The sequence below is a fragment of the Myxocyprinus asiaticus genome, chromosome 47, assembly GCF_019703515.2.
Source record: "Myxocyprinus asiaticus isolate MX2 ecotype Aquarium Trade chromosome 47, UBuf_Myxa_2, whole genome shotgun sequence".
NCBI classification, from domain to species: Eukaryota; Metazoa; Chordata; class Actinopteri; order Cypriniformes; family Catostomidae; genus Myxocyprinus; species Myxocyprinus asiaticus.
Window position 1 is genome coordinate 25,345,598 of NC_059390.1, and position 22,214 is coordinate 25,367,811.

Sequence of the window (22,214 nt, forward strand, 5' to 3'; positions counted from 1 at the left end):
AATAATAATAATATTTTTACACATTTCAAAATAGAATTAGGCCATTATTTTGATCCATTAACAGGAGTAAAAAGCAGCAAAGCCATAAAGAGTGTGAATTTCTGTAAAGCCTTGAATCTTCCTTTTTGAGTCTTATTGTTATATACCTGTTATAATGCGTTGCCTTCTATGCCGACTTTATGTATTATGTATTTATTTATATTAGTTTTTATTGTTCTAAATTTGACGTCATGTTGTAATTATTACAGCAATAAAAAAGACGTACATACATGCGCACTACTGACTATTCAAAAACAAGTGTGCCAATCAATCGTTTCAAACCTTTATGTTAATTAATAATCTTATTTTATTGTCCACTTTAGCAATGATTCCAAGTGCGATGCTGATTAGTTCTGGGATCAGATTATTTCAAACAAACACGCTGTGTTTGTATTCAGACTCACAGAATTCCAGCTGTTCTCAGATCAGCGCTCCGTCGCGACCCTCCGATGTACGTCACAAGCTTAGTATGACGTCATTTCCGGTGCCGCGATGGCGGTGGATTTGACTCCGCGGTTCAGAAGACTGAACAGTCAAACAGCTTTCAGAGAAAATAAACAACTGTCAGGTACAAACACAGGCTTTACACGATTAATGTATATTTATGTACAATTACGTTTTCAAGTTGCATGTAGTTTCACCAATTTGATAACCAAATCAACCGAAATATTATCTCAAGATCTTTATCAACTTCCTCAGTTAAGCTAGAGAAACCGTTTTCTATGTATTCATTATGTTTGTTGTGTTTTAATGTTCGATGATGCTTTTCAGTGAGATTCTGAGGTATTAAGCTACATAATTTCAATAAACATACATGAGCTTTGTATTTGTGCTACTTCAAACGTGAACACTGCACAAATCTATATAATTGCTTGTCATAATTATATAGAACCAGTATGATCAAACTTTTATATGCATTCTAATTTTATTGATTTAGACACAAAGTTCTAAACAGTGGTAACAGACAATAAAAAATATTGCCGGTGTCCAAAAAACATAATGTTACCATGCTACTACATCTAAAAACCATGGTACTTTTTGTTAGTGTTTGAAGACTGCATTTAAATCCTGATATCTTTCAGGTTTCTCTGGTCCATTCAGAGCGACCCAACTGTGGCAGAACATCATTGAGGCTCTGCAGACGCAGGTGGAGCTCAGACCACGCAGACAGCACCTGCGCATACATCAAGACTGTTTCACCGGCTCTGATGCTGTGGATGTTGTTCTGAGCCACCTCATGCAGAACATCTACTTCTGCTCCAGCGAAGTGTCCCGTCTCAAAGCTTCCAGACTCTGCCAGGCCTTGATGGAGTCCAGAGTGTTCGGACCCATCGGTATGAAGCTCTTCAGACGAGAGAAGGAGATGACCTTTGAGGATTCAAGCTGCAGCCTTTATCGCTTCCTGGACGGTAGTGACGTCCCGGGATCGACCCAGAAAAGATACAGTGGCATCGAAAACCAGACTCGCGATAAACATACTGGAAAGAAGAGCACTTTAAAGTAATTATGTATCTTTGAGGCAAACAAAGAGCCAAAGAAAACCTTTTCTTTTCAGTGCTCACTGCTCATATTTGTGTGTGTGTGTTTTTCAGGTTTGGAGAAATGCAGACCATCTCCAACCCTTTGGTTCTTGGATCATCAGACAGAAGAGTGGAGAGACTACTGAAGAATATAAACCTTCACCCATCTCTGCCCTCTGATCTAAATCGTGCTGCGTTTTCCAACAGTTTTCTGACAAAAAAAGGTGAAAATGCTGGTGATGTTGACATTATGTTCAAAATAAAAGGAGCAGGTTCTGCAGAAAGTCTTTTTTCCCCTTCTTCCTCTGTTTCTTCTCAGTTGTTCAGGACATTTGGAGGCAGCAGGCTTTACTCCAGCTGTTGCAGGTCATGGAAATCCCCATGCTGGACTGTATTCTGTCCTCACCTGCCAAACCTGAGCCCCTGCGCTCATCGCTGCGTAACCATGGCGACCTGGTCATCTCCAACACCTGTGTTGATCGTGAAGTGTCCGAGAGTCTCAACCTGCCTGAGTCAGTGACACAGTACTCAATACTGCCACATTCAGATTCATGTTTATTATTTGGTTTATAATAGTGCAGTACGTAAACTGCACTAAGATTATTTTTATTACCATCATTTTGGTTTTCCTGTATTATTACTATGGTTTTACCACGAATATCATAAACATGCAATCACTATTGGAGGTAGACCGATATTTCGGTTTTACCGATTAATCGGTGCCGATAGTTGATTTTGGAACTATTGGTAATCAGCAAAAATCTATGCCGATAGTTGCTGATTTATTTAATTTATTTCATCAATAAAACTTATCTGGTGAAATATATTTACCTAAAAAAAAAACTCTTCGTCTGGTGATTATATAGGCTATAAAAGCTTTATTTGGTAAATACTTATAGAGCAATGTAACGGGGCCAAGTGTCTGCCATTTCAAAATAAGAGTCCCCAGTGTATTTAGGCCTTGTTTATAGTTAAAAGTACCGCGTTAAGCATTAAATCGGAATTTGTCTGGTTATTATTGGGATTTTGGTTGCACATTAAACTGCTTTTGGGATTTTATTCATTTAAGAATCTTGTAGCCTCAATGTCTGTGCACATAATAGTAAGGAAAGACTAAGAATTTTTTATATAAATTGATAAAAAAAAACAAGAACTATCGGCCGATTAATCTGTTATCAGCCTTTTCCAACATCTTAGTTATCTGTATATGCAAAATCCACTGTTGGTCGACCTCTAATCACTAAACCTTTTTAATGTGTATTAACTTGTTTTCTGCCATGAAAATAGCCACGTAAGCTGGCATGGCATACTATGAGTAATTTTATGTCACTATAACAATATCTATATATCATGATATAGTAACATTTTTATATATGAAATGGCCATATTGTAAAGCCTATTTTTTGGACAATCCAGTCAGTAAATTAAATACTTTATAAATGAAAATGACTTCCTCTTATAAAATGTTCTCTTTATTTGGAACTTGATAAATAGGGCTGTCACGATTATAAAATTTGGCTGATGATTGATTGTCAAACAAATAATTGTAATTATGACGATTAATTGTCTGTTTTAGGGCTATGGCAATTAATTGTCTCTCTTAGGGCTTTCATGATTAATTGTCAGATAAATTGTCATATTTCTTAAGGTGCATGTGAGCTTCATACACCTTAAGAAATCATTTTTACATATTTAACTTCAAATACATAAATCAAATAATAAAATAGGTATGTATGATTTCCTTTTAAGGCTTTAAAAACTCAGAATGACATGAAATTGTTTTTTAAAATATAAAAATATTTCTAAATAAAATTCCTCACTCATTTTGGCCAACATCAGTTTTGGTAACTTTTTCATTTACACTGTTGTTTTTGGAACTCGTATATTTGATATGATATGAATTAAAATATATATTTTTATATATTATATTATGCAGTAGTCAAATATTTCTTTCCTAGTTTCTTCACTTTCACACACTGTTTTAATGCTATCTGACTAAACCCACAAGCCCTGATTTCTCATTAAGAAAATCCTTTGAGATTTCATTTCATCATTTCATCACTTCACAGGAATTGAGTAAGTGTGCGTCTCCTCTGTCACTGCACGTCATTAACATTACGTGCATGAACCTGCTATGACCAGGAATGTTTGCCATTACACGATCGTTCGCGGGAATTTGGCGTGAGCCTTTGCTGATGGCGCGTGCATCAGAGCGCTTGAGAAGCGCTTCACTTGCTCTTCCGGACAGGAGCTGCTCTGTGATACCGTGATCAGAAGATTATTTAATAATAGCAACAGTAGTAAAAAAACAACAACAGCAACAACAAAAAAAGACACTCAACTTGGGTTTTAAATCAACCTTACCATAATGCTAAATTTCACATTGACACATTTCAGTTTGATATGTTGTTGACCATTATTATTATTATTATTATTATAAACTTTCCTCATGAAACTCTTGTCAAACATCTTCTCAAAGCAGTGCAACAAATAACATGATACATATAAGTAAAACATTATCCAATGAAAAGAAACACTTCATTAGGCTCATAATGATTTAAGTCATCTCTATAGTGAATATATGAATAACTGAAGGCAAACATGGCCGGTTTCTTTTCTAACATCAAATATGCATGACACAGTGTTATGGCTGTTTTCCTCATCAGTGGTGGTTAGAATGTCAGGCTGTCTCGCCGTTTGACTTCCTCTATAGCACTTTAAGGTAAAAAACTTTCAAATTTCAAATGGGTCACGTAAGTTTTGTGGTCTGCACCGCGATATCGAGAGAAGCCAGTTTGAGTAGCATGAGTGATCCTGCTCTATGCTCTCCTGTTTTTGGAGCACAAATATCAGGAAGCCTGCTGGACTCGCATTTGCAAGGTCCAGATACAGTGCGCATGACACTCACATGAAACACAGACGCACATCTCTCATGAGAAGCATATTTAGCACTTATGAAGCCCAGAACACAAGATTAATGTGATTTGAAATTGCTGAATTTCATTCAAAACTTTAAATATCGGAAAAATCATGTTTTGTTTTTTTGTTGTTGTTTTGTTTTTTCAAATATCACAGTCTCACATGAAGCCCTGCCTACTGATAGATACGTGCACATGAATATTTACATATCGCGATATACACAATATAGCAAAATCTCTAGATTTTGACACTTTGTATCATCGCCTCGTAATATATCACCCAGCCCTATTTGTGCATAATGTCTCTTTCTCTTTCCAGGTTGGATTCTTGGCTGATGGCGGCAGTGGATTGTCTTGAGCTGTTTCCAGATCAGCTAATTGTGGTGGCCAGCGAGCAGCTCGTCCAGCAGAAAGAAGCAGTAGGGGAAGAAAAGTTCAAGGCGCACAAAAGACTGCTGTTTGACACCATTGCCAAGTACTACAGCAGCCCGGAAAGACCACCACTGCTGCCTGGAAGCTACACAGATATCCAGGCTGGAATCCTACATCTTCTGGGTAAATGTAAAACACAGTGAGATTGAGATACTAAGGGATAGTTCACACAAAAATGGAAATTCTGTCATATACTCTATGTTGTTCCAAATCCAAACCAGTAGTATTTACTTTCCTCTGTGGTGGTGTGTAAATATAACATTTAGATTCATTTACTTTAAAAGATGTTTTTTGATTACTTGAATGTGTTCATTAGAATGGTTGTAAAAGGTGTGTGTGTGTGTCTTTTATCAGACTGTGGTAGTCAGGATGCTCTGAAAGCATCTCAGCTTTGTCTGCAGCTGCTGGAGTCCACATGCAGAGACGAGTTACGCAGACTGTTGGGGTTTATGGCAGCCGCTGCAGATAATGAAGCCTTCAGACTGCACAAGCAGGTACACATATCAACACTGGTGGTCAGAAGTTTGATCTGTTGTATGGTAGTTGATGTGATATGTCATGCAGTGACAGCAGTGTGACCTGCTTTACTTTAGGGATGTACCAAGACTGGTACCGGAATCAGTTCCAATACTGTGTTCATGTACTTGTACTCGTGCTTTTAAAATGAAAAATGATACAATCTGACGTGCAAATGTCATTCTGGAAACATTCAGTGCACAAATTAAAATCACGTTATGTCCCTAGTGTGATTATTAAACCACAAAGGCTGTGATTTAATGAGATAAATATATAGTTTGAATGTGCTGTGCGCTTGAAATGTGAGCCCTTGTGAATGTGTGGAGCAGGTGCAGTACCGACACTGGCTGCATATAACTTTTAGAGCTCCTTGGCTCATACATGGAAAACACCATCACGAGCATCGTGTGCTCTGTTTGTAGTAGATAACAGTAAGCAGAGCGCTTATTCACTCTGCAGCGCGAGGCACATACAGACTACATATTTATTTAATTAAATATCAGCCTTTTGCGGTTTAATAATCACATTGGGTCACATAGCGACATGTTATTCCGAGAGTGAGAAACTACTGTCAAAGCAACACAGATCCACTTCAAAATAAAAGCTTCCACCAAAATAAGTCTAATTTAAATGCAAAAAAAGTATGACAGAAACATACAGGTGCATCTCAATAAATTAGAATGTCGTGGAAAAGTTCATTTATTTCAGTAATTCAACTCAAATTGTGAAACTCGTGCATTAAATAAATTCAATGCACACAGACTGAAATAGTTTAAGTCTTTGGTTCTTGTAATTGTGATGATTTTGGCTCACATTTAACAAAAACCCACCAATTCACTATCTCAACAAATTAGAATACATCATAAGACCAATAAAAAAAACATTTTTAGTGAATTGTTGGCCTTCTGGAAAGTATGTTCATTTACTGTATATACACTCAATACTTGGTAGGGGCTCCTTTTGCTTTAATTACTGCCTCAATTCGGCGTGGCATGGAGGTGATCAGTTTGTGGCACTGCTGAGGTGGTATGGAAGCCCAGGTTTCTTTGACAGTGGCCTTCAGCTCATCTGCATTTTTTGGTCTCTTGTTTCTCATTTTCCTCTTGACAATACCCCATAGATTCTCTATGGGGTTCAGGTCTGGTGAGTTTGCTGGCCAGTCAAGCACACCAACACCATGGTCATTTAACCAACTTTTGGTGCTTTTGGCAGTGTGGGCAGGTGCCAAATCCTGCTGGAAAATGAAATCAGCATCTTTAAAAAGCTGGTCAGCAGAAGGAAGCATGAAGCGCTCCAAAATGTCTTGGTAAACGGGTGCAGTGACTTTGGTTTTCAAAAAACACAATGGACCAACACCAGCAGATGACATTGCACCCCAAATCATCACAGACTGTGGAAACTTAACACTGGACTTCAAGCAACTTGGGCTATGAGCTTCTCCACCCTTCCTCCAGACTCTAGGACCTTGGTTTCCAAATGAAATACAAAACTTGCTCTCATCTGAAAAGAGGACTTTGGACCACTGGGCAACAGTCCAGTTCTTCTTCTCCTTAGCCCAGGTAAGATGCCTCTGACGTTGTCTGTGGTTCAGGAGTGGCTTAACAAGAGGAATACGACAACTGTAGCCAAATTCCTTGACACGTCTGTGTGTGGTGGCTCTTGATGCCTTGACCCCAGCCTCAGTCCATTCCTTGTGAAGTTCACCCAAATTCTTGAATCGATTTTGCTTGACAATCCTCATAAGGCTGCGGTTCTCTCGGTTGGTTGTGCATCTTTTTCTTCCATACTTTTTCCTTCCACTCAACTTTCTGTTAACATGCTTGGATACAGCACTCTGTGAACAGCCAGCTTCTTTGGCAATGAATGTTTGTGGCTTACCCTCCTTGTGAAGGGTGTCAATGATTGTCTTCTGGACAACTGTCAGATCAGCAGTCTTCCCCATGATTGTGTAGCCTAGTGAACCAAACTGAGAGACCATTTTGAAGGCTCAGGAAACCTTTGCAGGTGTTTTGAGTTGATTAGCTGATTGGCATGTCACCATATTCTAATTTTTTGAGGTAGTGAATTGGTGGGTTTTTGTTAAATGTGAGCCAAAATCATCACAATTAAAAGAACCAAAGACTTAAACTACTTCAGTCTGTGTGCATTGAATTTATTTAATACACAAGTTTCACAATTTGAGTTGAATTACTGAAATAAATGAACTTTTCCACGACATTCTAATTTATTGAGATGCACCTGTATAACAGAATAAACAAAATGTGTATATATAAAGAATCAACTTTAGCCCCCATTATTTCCCCCTCCCCAAACCCACTCTGTCCCTCAACAAACATCTCTGTGGTCAAAGCCTTAATTACACAATGCACACATATAAACAAACAAACAAAAAATATTTTAGATAATCAAAAATATAAAAATCAACAAACAAAGAGAAAATAAATCCACAAAGAACAGAATCCACAATTACTACCACAATTTTGTCTCTCTCCATATGGTCCTCACTGAGAGCCTTCCAGAAAGGACAAATACCTGTCCCATTTCTTACCATACATGCCCAATCTTCCAAGCCGCTTACATGGCATCTTTTCAAATGCCGCCACCCTGCCCAATTCAGTGAACCATTTTTGAAATGAGGGAGCGCCAGTTAACTTCCATCCTCTAAGAATTATTTGTCTGTCAATCATTATACTAGTTTGGACCCAGCTTTATGTATATTTGTCACTTATTTTAATAACCGCCTTGTCACCCAATATACATAGTCTGGGGCAGAATAAAATTTGAGTACCTAAAACCTCACAGATAAAATTCTGGACTCTTACCCAGAATTCTTGAATCTTAGCGCAAAACCATAGATCATGGGCTATGTCTCCATCCTCCAACTGACATCACCAGTAGGTAGGTGTGTCTTTTAAACCAAATTCTTTCCCTCCGATACAAAGTTCAGATCTCTTTCCCATAACCTCTTAAGAGTTATTAAGGCCCCGTCACCAAGACTCTGCATCAATGAGGAAATGTAGGTATCAAAATTGAACATACAGGAAACTTTTGTGCCATAGACAAATGTAGTGAAGTCCACCTATCCACATCACACGAGAAACTTTTCATTAATGGGTCAAAATTAACTCTCAAATTTGCTGGAAATAAAATACCTAAATACCCAGTGCCTTGCTTGGGCCATTGAAAGGCAGCAGGTTGGAAAGTCATGACAGGGCAATATGCTGTCAGAGCAAGAGCATTTGGAGAAAGAATTAATAAATTTATGGAGGCTAGGCATAAATCTACTAGGGTCGGAAACAAATAATAATATATCATCTGCGTAGAGTAGAAGTTTATGCACCACACCTCCTGCTACAATGCCAGGAAAATCATCCTCTTTTCTTATTGTGGCTGCAAATTTTTCCAGGGCAAGACAGAAACAATAAAGGAGAGGGAGGACAACCTTGCGGGGTTCCCCTACCAAGAAAAAAATAAAATGAAATTAATCCATTAGTTTGCACTGCAGCTAACGGCTGTTTATAAAGTAAATTAATCCACCTAATAAAAGTGTTCCCAAAACTCTAAATTTCCAAAATCTTAAAAAGAGAGTCCCAAAATGAACAAAATCTAAAAAATATAGTCTTGGCGTCAAGTGAGATGGCAGCAATCAGGGTCTAATCATTCACTACTGACCACATAATATTTATAAAATGCCTAATATTATCAGAAGAACTACGACCACGAATGAACCCCACTTGATCTATATGTGTAATAGGTGTAACTACCCTATTTAATCGATTAGCCAAAATTTTAGAAAATGTTTCACATCTAACTGAATAAGGGAAATTGGACGATAACTTTTACACTAATTTGGGTCTTTATCTTTTTTTAAGAATGAGACTGATCAGGGCTTACTTCATGGTTGGCGGTAGTTCACCATTTTTTAAAGACTGTGTAAACTTCTAACATAAGTGGAGCCAGTTCTGTGACAAGATCTAAAAAATTCTGCTGCAAAACCATTTGGCCTTTGGCAAGCCTTTAATTACCACAACTAGCTTCTCCAAAGTAATATCTGAGTGAAGAAAGTACTTTTGATCACTCGTCAATATAAAGATCAAAATAGAATTCTTTACAGGCTTTATTAATATCTGTGGCAGAAGTAAATATATTGCCTCCAGTAAACTTCACTGAAGGAATGGTGAAAAAAAAAAAAACTCTCTCTGTTTTATGTATCTCCAAAGATGTTTCCCTGCTTTGTCCCCCGACTTAAATTATGTCTGTCTTGCCCTGAATAACCAAAACTCTACCTTCTGTGACAAAATAGTATTGTACCTATACATTAACTGGGTCAACTCTCTAAGACCATTGGATGACAATTGGCGCTTCAGCTCTGTTTCAGCACTTTTATTGCTCTTTTCCAATTCAATGAATTCCTGTGCTTTGATTTTTTTAATGAATAAGGCATATTGTGTGATCCTTCCCTAAGAACTGCCTTAAGGACCTCCCATGCCACGCCCACAGAGGACACTGAGGACCAATTTGTTTCTACATAAACATTGACTTCTGTCTTTAACATTTGTTGAATTGCTGGGTCCTGCAGAAGGGATGTATTAAAGCGCCATCTATATGATTTTCTTTTCTCGATGTACAGCAACATCTCTAAACACAGCAAAGCATGATCTGAAACTAAAATATTCCCAATTGAACAGTCAGTGGCAGATGGAATAAGTGACTTATATATATAAAAAAAAATCTGTTCAGGATGAAAAAAAGGTGTAGGCTCTCCAGATGGATTCAGGAGTCTCCAAATTTTTACACATCCTCTGCAGTGTCAATGTTGCTCTAAAGGGTCTACACACTTTTGCATCACTATGATCAAGGACTGGATCCATTAAAAGATTGAAGTCTGCTCCCAAAACCATATCATGAAGGATCCCAGCTGCTTGTAACTTTCCCTCAAGATCTATAAAAAAGTTCTGATCATCAGTGTTGGGTGCATAAATATTAGCCAAAATAAGATTTTGCCCCTGTACTTCAGCCAAAACAATAATGACTTCCTAAATTATCTTTGATCTGGTTGAGACATTTAAATTGTAAATGCTTACTTATCAATGTAATGACAACCCTGCTCTTACTCGAACCAGCACTACAAAACACATGCCTCAACATGACTCAACATATGAGATACTCAAAACAATAAGATACTAACTGAAACCAATGAGATCCTTAAAACAAATAGATACTCAAAACAAAGAGATACTAATTCAATACAATGAGGTACTCAAAACAATTAGAAACTAACTCAAAACAATGAGAAATGAGAAACTAACTCAAAACAATGAGGTACTACCTCAAAACATTGAGATACTCAAAATAATGAGATATTAACTTAAAATAATGAGATACTTAAAACTATGAGAGTCAAACTCAAAATAATGAGATACTCAAAACAATGAGATACTACCTCAAAGCATTGAGATACTCAAAATAATGAGATACTAACTCAAAATAATGAGATACTTAAAACTATGAGAGTCTAACTCAATGAGATACTTAAAACTATGAGTCTAACTCTAAACAATGAGATACTTAAAACTATGAGAGTCTAACTCAAAATAATGAGATACTCAAAACAAAGATACAAACTCAAAACAATGAGGTACTTAAAAGAATGAGATACTACCTTAAAACAATGAGATACTAACTCAGAATAATGAGATACTAGCTCAAAATAATGAGATACTCAAAACAATGAGATACTAGCTCAAAATAATGAGATACTCAAAACAATGAGATACTAACTCAAAACAATGAGATACTCAAAACAATGAAATACTAGCTCAAAATAAAGAGATACTCAAAACAATGAGATACTAGCTCAAAACTATGAGATACAACAATGAGATGCTCAAAACAATGAGATACTAACTCAAAATAATGAGATGCTCAAAACAATGATACTAACTCAAAATAATGAGATACTCAAAACAATGAGATACTCAAAATAACGAGATACTACCTCAAAATAGCGAGATACTCAAAACAATGAGATACTAGCTCAAAATAAAGAGATACTCAAAACAATGAGATACTAGCTCAAAATAATGAGATACTCAAAACAATGAGATACTAGCTAAAAACAATGAGATTCTCAAAATAATGAGATACTCAAAATGAGATACTAACTCAAAACAATGAGATACTCAAAATAACGAGATACTAACTCAAAATAATGAGATACTCAAAACAATGAGATACTAGCTCAAAATAATGAGATACTCAAAACAATGAGACACTCAAAACAATGAGATACTAACTCAAAACAATGAGATACTAACTCAAAACAATGAGTTACTCAGAATAATGAGATGCTCAAAACAATGAAATACTAGCTCAAAACAATGAGATACTAACTCAAAATAATGAGATACTCAAAACAATGAGATACTAGCTCAAAATAATGAGATATTCAAAACAATGAGATACTCAAAACAATGAGATACTTAACTATAAGATACTAAATCAAAACAATGAGATACTAGCTCAAAACAATGAGATACTCAAAACAATGAAATACTAGCTCAAAATAAAGAGATACTCAAAACAATGAGATACTAGCTCAAAACAATGAGATACTAGTTCAAAACAATGAGATACTCAGAATAATGAGATGCTCAAAACAATGAGATACTTAACTATAAGATACTAAATCAAAACAATGAGATACTAGCTCAAAATAATGAGATGCTCATAACAATGAGATACTAACTCAAAATAATGAGATACTCAAAACAATGAGATACTAGCTCAAAACAATGAGATACTAGCTCAAAACAATGAGATACTAACTCAAAATAATGAGATACTCAGAATAATGAGATACTAGCTCAAAACAATGAGATATTCAAAACAATGAGATACTAGCTCAAAACAATGAGATACTCAAAACAATGATACTAACTCAAAATAATGAGATACTCAAAACAATGAGATACTAGCTCAAAATAACGAGATACTCAAAACAATGAGATACTAGCTCAAAATAAAGAGATACTCAAAACAATGAGATACTAGCTCAAAATAATGAGATACTCAAAACAATGAGATACTAGCTAAAAACAATGAGATTCTCAGAATAATGAGATGCTCAAAACAATGAAATACTAGCTCAAAACAATGATATACTCAGAATAATGAGATGCTCAAAACAATGAAATACTAGCTCAAAACAATGAGATACTAACTCAAAATAATGAGATACTCAAAATGAGATACTAACTCAAAACAATGAGATACTCAAAATAACGAGATACTAACTCAAAATAATGAGATACTCAAAACAATGAGATACTAGCTCAAAACAATGAGATACTCAAAACAATGAGATACTCAAAACAATGAGATACTAACTCAAAACAATGAGATACTAACTCAAAACAATGAGTTACTCAGAATAATGAGATGCTCAAAACAATGAAATACTAGCTCAAAACAATGAGATACTAACTCAAAATAATGAGATACTCAAAACAATGAGATACTAGCTCAAAATAATGAGATATTCAAAACAATGAGATACTCAAAACAATGAGATACTTAACTATAAGATACTAAATCAAAACAATGAGATACTAGCTCAAAACAATGAGATACTCAAAACAATGAAATACTAGCTCAAAATAAAGAGATACTCAAAACAATGAGATACTAGCTCAAAACAATGAGATACTAGTTCAAAACAATGAGATACTTAACTATAAGATACTAAATCAAAACAATGAGATACTTAACTATAAGATACTAAATCAAAACAATGAGATACTAGCTCAAAATAATGAGATGCTCATAACAATGAGATACTAACTCAAAATAATGAGATACTCAAAACAATGAGATACTAGCTCAAAACAATGAGATACTAGCTCAAAATAATGAGATACTCAAAACAATGAGATACTAACTCAAAACAATGAGATACTAGCTCAAAACAATGAGATACTAACTCAAAATAATGAGATACTCAGAATAATGAGATACTAGCTCAAAACAATGAGATATTCAAAACAATGAGATACTAGCTCAAAACAATGAGATACTCAAAACAATGAGATACTAGCTCAAAATAATGAGATACTCAAAACAATGAGATACTAACTCAAAACAATGAGATACTAGCTCAAAATAATGAGATACTCAGAATAATGAGATGCTCAAAACAATGAAATACTAGCTCAAAACAATGAGATACTAAATCAAAACAATGAGATACTAACTCAAAATAATGAGATACTCAAAATGAGATACTAACTCAAAACAATGAGATACTCAAAATAACGAGATACTAACTCAAAATAATGAGATACTCAAAACAATGAGATACTAGCTCAAAACAATGAGTTACTCAGAATAATGAGATGCTCAAAACAATGAAATACTAGCTCAAAACAATGAGATACTAACTCAAAATAATGAGATACTCAAAACAATGAGATACTAGCTCAAAATAATGAGATATTCAAAACAATGAGATACTCAAAACAATGAGATACTCAAAACAATGAGATACTTAACTATAAGATACTAAATCAAAACAATGAGATACTAGCTCAAAACAATGAGATGCTCAAAACAATGAAATACTAGCTCAAAATAAAGAGATACTCAAAACAATGAGATACTAGTTCAAAACAATGAGATACTCAGAATAATGAGATACTCAAAACAATGAGATACTTAACTATAAGATACTAAATCAAAACAATGAGATACTAGCTCAAAATAATGAGATGCTCATAACAATGAGATACTAACTCAAAATAATGAGATACTCAAAACAATGAGATACTAGCTCAAAACAATGAGATACTAACTCAAAACAATGAGATACTAACTCAGAATAATGAGATACTAGCTCAAAACAATGAGATATTCAAAACAATGAGATACTAGCTCAAAACAATGAGATACTCAAAACAATGAGATACTAGCTCAAAATAATGAGATACTCAAAACAATGAGATACTAACTCAAAACAATGAGATACTAGCTCAAAATAATGAGATACTCAGAATAATGAGATGCTCAAAACAATGAAATACTAACTCAAAACAATGAGATACTAGCTCAAAATAATGAGATACTCAGAATAATGAGATGCTCAAAACAATGAAATACTAGCTGAAAACAATGAGATACTAACTCAAAACAATGAGATACTCAAAATAACGAGATACTAACTCAAAATAATGAGATACTCAAAACAATGAGATACTCAGAATAATGAGATGCTCAAAACAATGAGATACTAACTCAAAACAATGAGATACTCAGAATAATGAGATGCTCAAAACAATGAAATACTAGCTCAAAATAATGAGATACACAAAACAATGAGATACTAACTCAAAACAATGAGATACTTAACTATAAGATACTAAATCAAAACAATGAGATACTAACTCAAAACAATGAGATACTCAGAATAATGAGATGCTCAAAACAATGAGATACTACCTCAAAACAATGAGATACTAACTCAAAACAATGAGATACTCAAAACAATGAGATACTAGCTCAAAATAATGAGATACTCAAAACAATGAGATACTAGCTCAAAATAATGAGATACTCAAAACAATGAGATACTAACTCAAAACAATGAGATACTTAACTATAAGATACTAAATCAAAACAATGAGATACTCAAAACAATGAGATACTAACTCAAAACAATGAGATACTCAAAACAATGAGATACTCAGAATAATGAGATGCTCAAAACAATGAGATACTAACTCAAAACAATGAGATACTCAAAATAATGAGATACTCAAAACAATGAGATACTAACTCAAAATAATGAGATACTCAAAACAATGAGATACTAGCTCAAAATAATGAGATACTAGCTCAAAACAATGAGATACTAGCTCAAAATAATGAGATACTCAAAACAATGAGATACTAACTCAAAACAATGAGATACTTAACTATAAGATACTAAATCAAAACAATGAGATACTCAAAACAATGAGATACTAGCTCAAAATAATGAGGTACTTAAAACAATGTGATACTAGCTCAAAACAATGAGATACTAGCTCAAAACAATGAGATACTAACTCAAAATAATGAGATACTCAGAATAATGAGATACTAGCTCAAAACAATGAGATATTCAAAACAATGAGATACTAGCTCAAAATAATGAGATACTCAAAACAATGAGATACTAGCTCAAAATAATGAGATGCTCAAAACAATGAGATACTAGCTCAAAATAATGAGATACTCAAAACAATGAGATACTCAGAATAATGAGATGCTCAAAACAATGAGATACTAACTCAAAACAATGAGATACTCAGAATAATGAGATACACAAAACAATGAGATACTAACTCAAAACAATGAGATACTTAACTATAAGATACTAAATCAAAACAATGAGATACTAACTCAAAACAATGAGATACTCAGAATAATGAGATGCTCAAAACAATGAGATACTACCTCAAAACAATGAGATACTAACTCAAAACAATGAGATACTCAAAACAATGAGATACTAGCTCAAAATAATGAGATACTCAAAACAATGAGATACTAGCTCAAAATAATGAGATACTCAAAACAATGAGATACTAACTCAAAACAATGAGATACTTAACTATAAGATACTAAATCAAAACAATGAGATACTCAAAACAATGAGATACTAGCTCAAAACAATGAGATACGCAAAACAATGAGATACTAACTCAAAACAATGAGATACTCAAAACAATGAGATACTCAGAATAATGAGATGCTCAAAACAATGAGATACTAACTCAAAACAATGAGATACTCAAAATAATGAGATACTCAAAACAATGAGATACTAACTCAAAATAATGAGATACTCAAAACAATGAGATACTAGCTCAAAATAATGAGATACTCAAAACAATGAGATACTAGCTCAAAACAATGAGATACTAGCTCAAAATAATGAGATACTCAAAACAATGAGATACTAACTCAAAACAATGAGATACTTAACTATAAGATACTAAATCAAAACAATGAGATACTCAAAACAATGAGATACTAGCTCAAAATAATGAGGTACTTAACTATAAGATACTAAATCAAAACAATGAGATACTCAAAACAATGAGATACTAGCTCAAAACAATGAGATACTAGCTCAAAACAATGAGATACTAACTCAAAATAATGAGATACTCAGAATAATGAGATACTAGCTCAAAACAATGAGATATTCAAAACAATGAGATACTAGCTCAAAATAATGAGATACTCAAAACAATGAGATACTAGCTCAAAATAATGAGATGCTCAAAACAATGAGATACTAGCTCAAAATAATGAGATACTCAAAACAATGAGATACTAGCTCAAAATAATGAGATACTCAAAACAATGAGATACTCAGAATAATGAGATGCTCAAAACAATGAGATACTAACTCAAAACAATGAGATACTCAGAATAATGAGATGCTCAAAACAATGAGATACTAACTCAAAATAATGAGATACTCAAAACAATGAGATACTCAGAATAATGAGATACTCAAAACAATGAGATACTAGCTCAAAATAATGAGATACTCAAAACAATGAGATACTAGCTCAAAATAATGAGATACTCAAAACAATGAGATACTAGCTCAAAATAATGAGATACTCAAAACAATGAGACACTCAGAATAATGAGATGCTCAAAACAATGAGATACTAACTCAAAACAATGAGATACTCAGAATAATGAGATGCTCAAAACAATGAGATACTAGCTCAAAACAATGAGATATTCAAAACAATGAGATACTAGCTCAAAATAATGAGATACTCAAAACAATGAGATACTAGCTCAAAATAATGAGATACTCAAAACAATGAGATACTAGCTCAAAATAATGAGATACTCAAAACAATGAGATACTAGCTCAAAATAATGAGATACTCAAAACAATGAGACACTCAGAATAATGAGATGCTCAAAACAATGAGATACTAACTCAAAACAATGAGATACTCAGAATAATGAGATGCTCAAAACAATGAGATACTAGCTCAAAACAATGAGATATTCAAAACAATGAGATACTAGCTCAAAATAATGAGATACTCAAAACAATGAGATACTAGCTCAAAATAATGAGATACTCAAAACAATGAGATACTAGCTCAAAATAATGAGATACTCAAAACAATGAGATACTCAGAATAATGAGATGCTCAAAACAATGAGATACTAACTCAAAACAATGAGATACTCAGAATAATGAGATGCTCAAAACAATGAAATACTAGCTCAAAACAATGAGATACTAACTCAACAATGAGATACTCAGAATAATGAGATGCTCAAAACAATGAGATACTCAAAACAATGAGATACTAAAAATAACGAGATACTCAAACCAATGAGATACTAGCTCAAAATAATGAGATACTCAAAACAATGAGATACTAACTCAAAATAATGAGATACTCAGAATAATGAGATATTAACTCAAAACAATGAGATACTAGCTCAAAACAATGAGATACTAGCTCAAAATAATGAGATACTCAAAACAATGAGATACTAGCTCAAAATAATGAGATACTCAAAACAATGAGATACTAACTCAAAACAATGAGATACTCAGAATAATGAGATGCTCAAAACAATGAGATACTAACTCAAAACAATGAGATACTCAGAATAATGAGATGCTCAAAACAATGAGATACTCAAAATAATGAGATACTCAAAACAATGAGATACTAACTCAAAACAATAAGATACCATAAATAACGAGATACTCAAAACAATGAGATACTAGCTCAAAATAATGAGATACTCAAAACAATGAGATACTAGCTCAAAATAATGAGATACTCAAAACAATGAGATACTCAGAATAATGAGATGCTCAAAACAATGAGATACTAACTCAAAACAATGAGATACTCAGAATAATGAGATGCTCAAAACAATGAGATACTAACTCAAAACAATAAGATACTAAAAATAACGAGATACTCAAAACAATGAGATACTAGCTCAAAATAATGAGATACTCAAAACAATGAGATACTCAGAATAATGAGATACTCAAAACAATGAGATACTAGCTCAAAATAATGAGATACTCAAAACAATGAGATACTCAGAATAATGAGATACTCAAAACAACGAGATACTAGCTCAAAATAATGAGATACTCAAAACAATGAGATACTCAAAATAATGAGATACTCAAAACAATGAGATACTAGCTCAAAACAATGAGATACTCAAAACAATGAGATACTCAAAATAATGAGATACTCAAAACAATGAGATACTAACTCAAAATGAGACTCAAAACAATGAGATACTCAGAATAATGAGATATTAACTCAAAACAATTAGATATTTAAAACTATGAGATACTACCTCAAAATAATGATATACACAAAACAAAGATATACTAACTCAAAACAATGAGATACTACCTCAAATCAATGAGGTACTTAAAAGAATGAGATAAGGGGGCCTGGGTAGCTCAGTGGTAAAATACACTGGCTACCACCCCTGGAGTTCGAATCCCAGGGCGTGCTGAGTGACTCCAGCCAGGTCTCCTAAGCAACCACTGGCCCGGTTGCTAGGGAGGGTAGAGTCACATGTGGTAAACTCCTCGTGGTCACTATAATGTGGTTCATTCTCAGTGGGGCGCATGGTGAGTTGAGCGCAGATGCCACAGTGGATGTCGTGAAGCCTCCACACGTGCTATGTCTCCATGGCAACTCGCTCAACAAGCCACGTGATAAGATGCGTGGGTTGATGGTCTCAGAAGCGGAGGCAACTGAGATTCATCCTCCGCCACCCGGATTGAGGCGAATCACTACACGACCACGAGGACTTAAAAAGCGCACTGGGAATTGGGCATTCCAAATTGGGTGAAAAAGGGGGAAAATCCAGAGATAATATCTCAAAATAATGACTTGCATGCTGGATTTATTTTTATTTATTTGACGTATCTTCCATAATCATTACATTTGTTGAAACAGATTGAGAACCGGTCTTTGGTGAGCAGGACGTTTGTAAAGGCTGTGATACAGATTAAAGAGATGACTCGTGTCCAGGGTGAGCAACTGCTGCTGTTCCTCATGGATAATTGCACACAACTCTTCAAGGTAACAACCTTGATGATTCATAATGCTCAGTTCTCCAGATTACTTTTATATTGTCACTTGCATAATAAAATGCAAATATATAATATCGGACCATTTTTCTTTAATACATTCATGTTTCCTTCATACATCTAGACACCTTCATCATTGACTGAGGCTGTGAGAAAAACTCTTCAAACTTTGCAGCAAGGCAGGGATCTAGATAATGTAGCACGTATGTTCACTTGCACTTTAAACACTGTTTTTAATGCATCTTTTTATTGATGATGCATAGATAACCGTTCATCTGAGATATTAAACGTAATAGAATCATACTACAGTACTTTGGCATATACTGTCTCTCTTTCTTGCAGTGTTCACATTCTGCCAGCAGGTGTCGCTCCAGCAGTACGAGGAGAATAGAGATAAGGCCACTCTTGACAGTTTAAAGCAGTTAATGCAGCACATCACCCACAGTGACAGCCTATCTGTCAAACAGAAGAGACGACTCGCCAAACAGTTCCAGAAACATCACCCGGGAGTCTTTCTCCAGCACTTCTTCACAACATTTTAAAAAGCAACGAACACTGGATACAAATTGTTTATAGTTAGTGCTATTCAACTCCAGTTCCGGAGAGCCACTATTGTGCAGAATTTTATTCCAGAAGACTTTAAGGTCGAGTTATTTGTTTGCATTTGCAACTGGATGTTGACTTTATCAGTTGTAGAATGATGGGAATTTCCCTGGAATCCCATCTGATATAGCAATATAGAGATAACAGATTATCAACTTTACACTTCTGTTTTTGTAGAAAGATGATTTGATTTTGCAGGTAAATTCATTTTCTGATTAGAGTCACATACTTAACCCTGTCTCAAACAAAAAATAAGATACTTGCAGAACAGTTCTCAAAAGTATTAGTACTGTGAAGACACTGCTAATCACTATTGTACACTACAAAGATTTCATCAGCAAGTCAGCATCATCTAACAGCTACTCTAAGATTACTTGAATTATGTGATATGCTCAGGTTTTTAATGCTATTGAAGTTAGATTTAGTTGCACTTGAAAAGCCTTAAAGGTAAAGATTCGAATTACGCTCTTATTTTGAACAAGGAACACTTCCTTTTTGAAAGCGATATTTGTGAGCACCAATGATTTAGGATCAGAATTTCAATAAATATTGACCTCATTTGTTACTGTATTCTGAACAATCATTAACTTCTGATATTTAAAGGGATTTATAATGGAAGTTCATTATTAATTAACCATGTATGGCATAATTATTCAGAAAAACAGAGGGAATTTTTCATTGTTGAATTATTTTAACTGCTAGAAATAATGTTAGATTGCACTGGATTAAAGTGACATGTCAGTGATATTTATTAATATGTAATTGATCTGAAAAGTCATTAAAAGTGTTATTATTGGTACTTTGGACTAATTAAGTTGGCTGATTACTGTCATTATTTGAGACTGTTTATGTAGATGCACTTTAATTATCTGAAAACTCATTAAAATGCCTTTGGAGAGCTCATGTTGTGTATGTTACTTTGTATGCTTAGACTTGCGGTGCCCAAGGGCGTAGCCAGGTAAATCGTTTTTGGGTGGGGCTCAAGAAAAATGGATGGGCCAAGATTTCGCCCACATTTTTTTTTTAACCAAAAAACAGAGTTTTCCTTAACAGAGAAGCTGCATATTCAAACAGTTCTTTCACACTTACAGAATTTATGCATTTTTTTAAAACTATTTTTTAAATACATATTTTTGGTGTCAAATAATAATCTCTAATATTCTGGGTAGGCCTGGATAGAATTTGGGTGTGCCCAGGCTCAACCTGGTCCACCCTTGGCTACGCCTCTGGCTGTTCCTAAAATGTAAGGTTAAATAAAAACTAAATTACTTAACATTGAAGTACCAGGTTGAAATTTAAGATGAAAATATTTTATAAACAAAATTCAAACTTCATATCATGCTTCAAATGTCCACCATGAGTCATTGCCAATGGCATATTCCTTATGCCAGAGACTCTTTAGCCCAAGACAGACCACTGACTTAAAAGTGTGGCTTAAAAATCTCGGGCTTGAAATTAATGGAAGAAATTGAAATGCTCAATATGGCGGATGTAGAAAAGGAATTACCACCTTACCGTTAAAAGACCCAAACCTTTCTGATACAGGCTGCGTACAAAACCAGGAAAACGCTGCCTCCGGAGGCTGTATACGGAGGTAGGAAGGGATGGAGGAATGTCCGAATTTGCACCACTGTCTACTGAGATACCTTCATTTAATCGATTTTTGAAGGCAGCATAGATGTATCCTTCGCTGCCTATGAAATCCCACAATCCTGTGCATGCATATCCACAGCGGATGAGCTGAAGAAAGAAAATGGTGGCCCAAGCAGCAGCTGATAGCCAGTTTGTTTATACATGCAAGTTTTTCCAACTTCATCTAACATTTGATTCCATTTCTAGTGAGACAGTAGCATTGTAGTTATTAAATATTCACTTGGTTATTGCCAAAACTCTCTTGATTTTGTTCTAGGTAAATAGTCTGTTGTGGTTCGGTTGGACTGAATGAATGCTGGTATGATTTGTTGTAGTGCAACCTCTGAAGCCTGAAGCCTGTCTGAAACCAGTTTCCAGAGGTACCTTTGT

General features: G+C 34.5%; 1 protein-coding gene across 1 annotated transcript; it reads left to right on the plus strand.

Moving 5' to 3' along the window:
- The first annotated feature begins 528 nt into the window (after positions 1–528).
- On the plus strand, positions 529–21,088 carry depdc4 (DEP domain containing 4). The gene is made up of 9 exons (XM_051691281.1): positions 529–607; positions 1,122–1,539; positions 1,632–1,783; positions 1,879–2,071; positions 4,797–5,032; positions 5,264–5,403; positions 19,456–19,581; positions 19,714–19,792; positions 19,932–21,088. The coding sequence occupies exons 1-9, from the start codon at positions 532–534 to the stop codon at positions 20,129–20,131; spliced, it is 1,620 nt and encodes a 539-aa protein (XP_051547241.1). The 5' UTR covers positions 529–531; the 3' UTR covers positions 20,132–21,088.
- Positions 21,089–22,214: the final 1,126 nt, after the last annotated feature.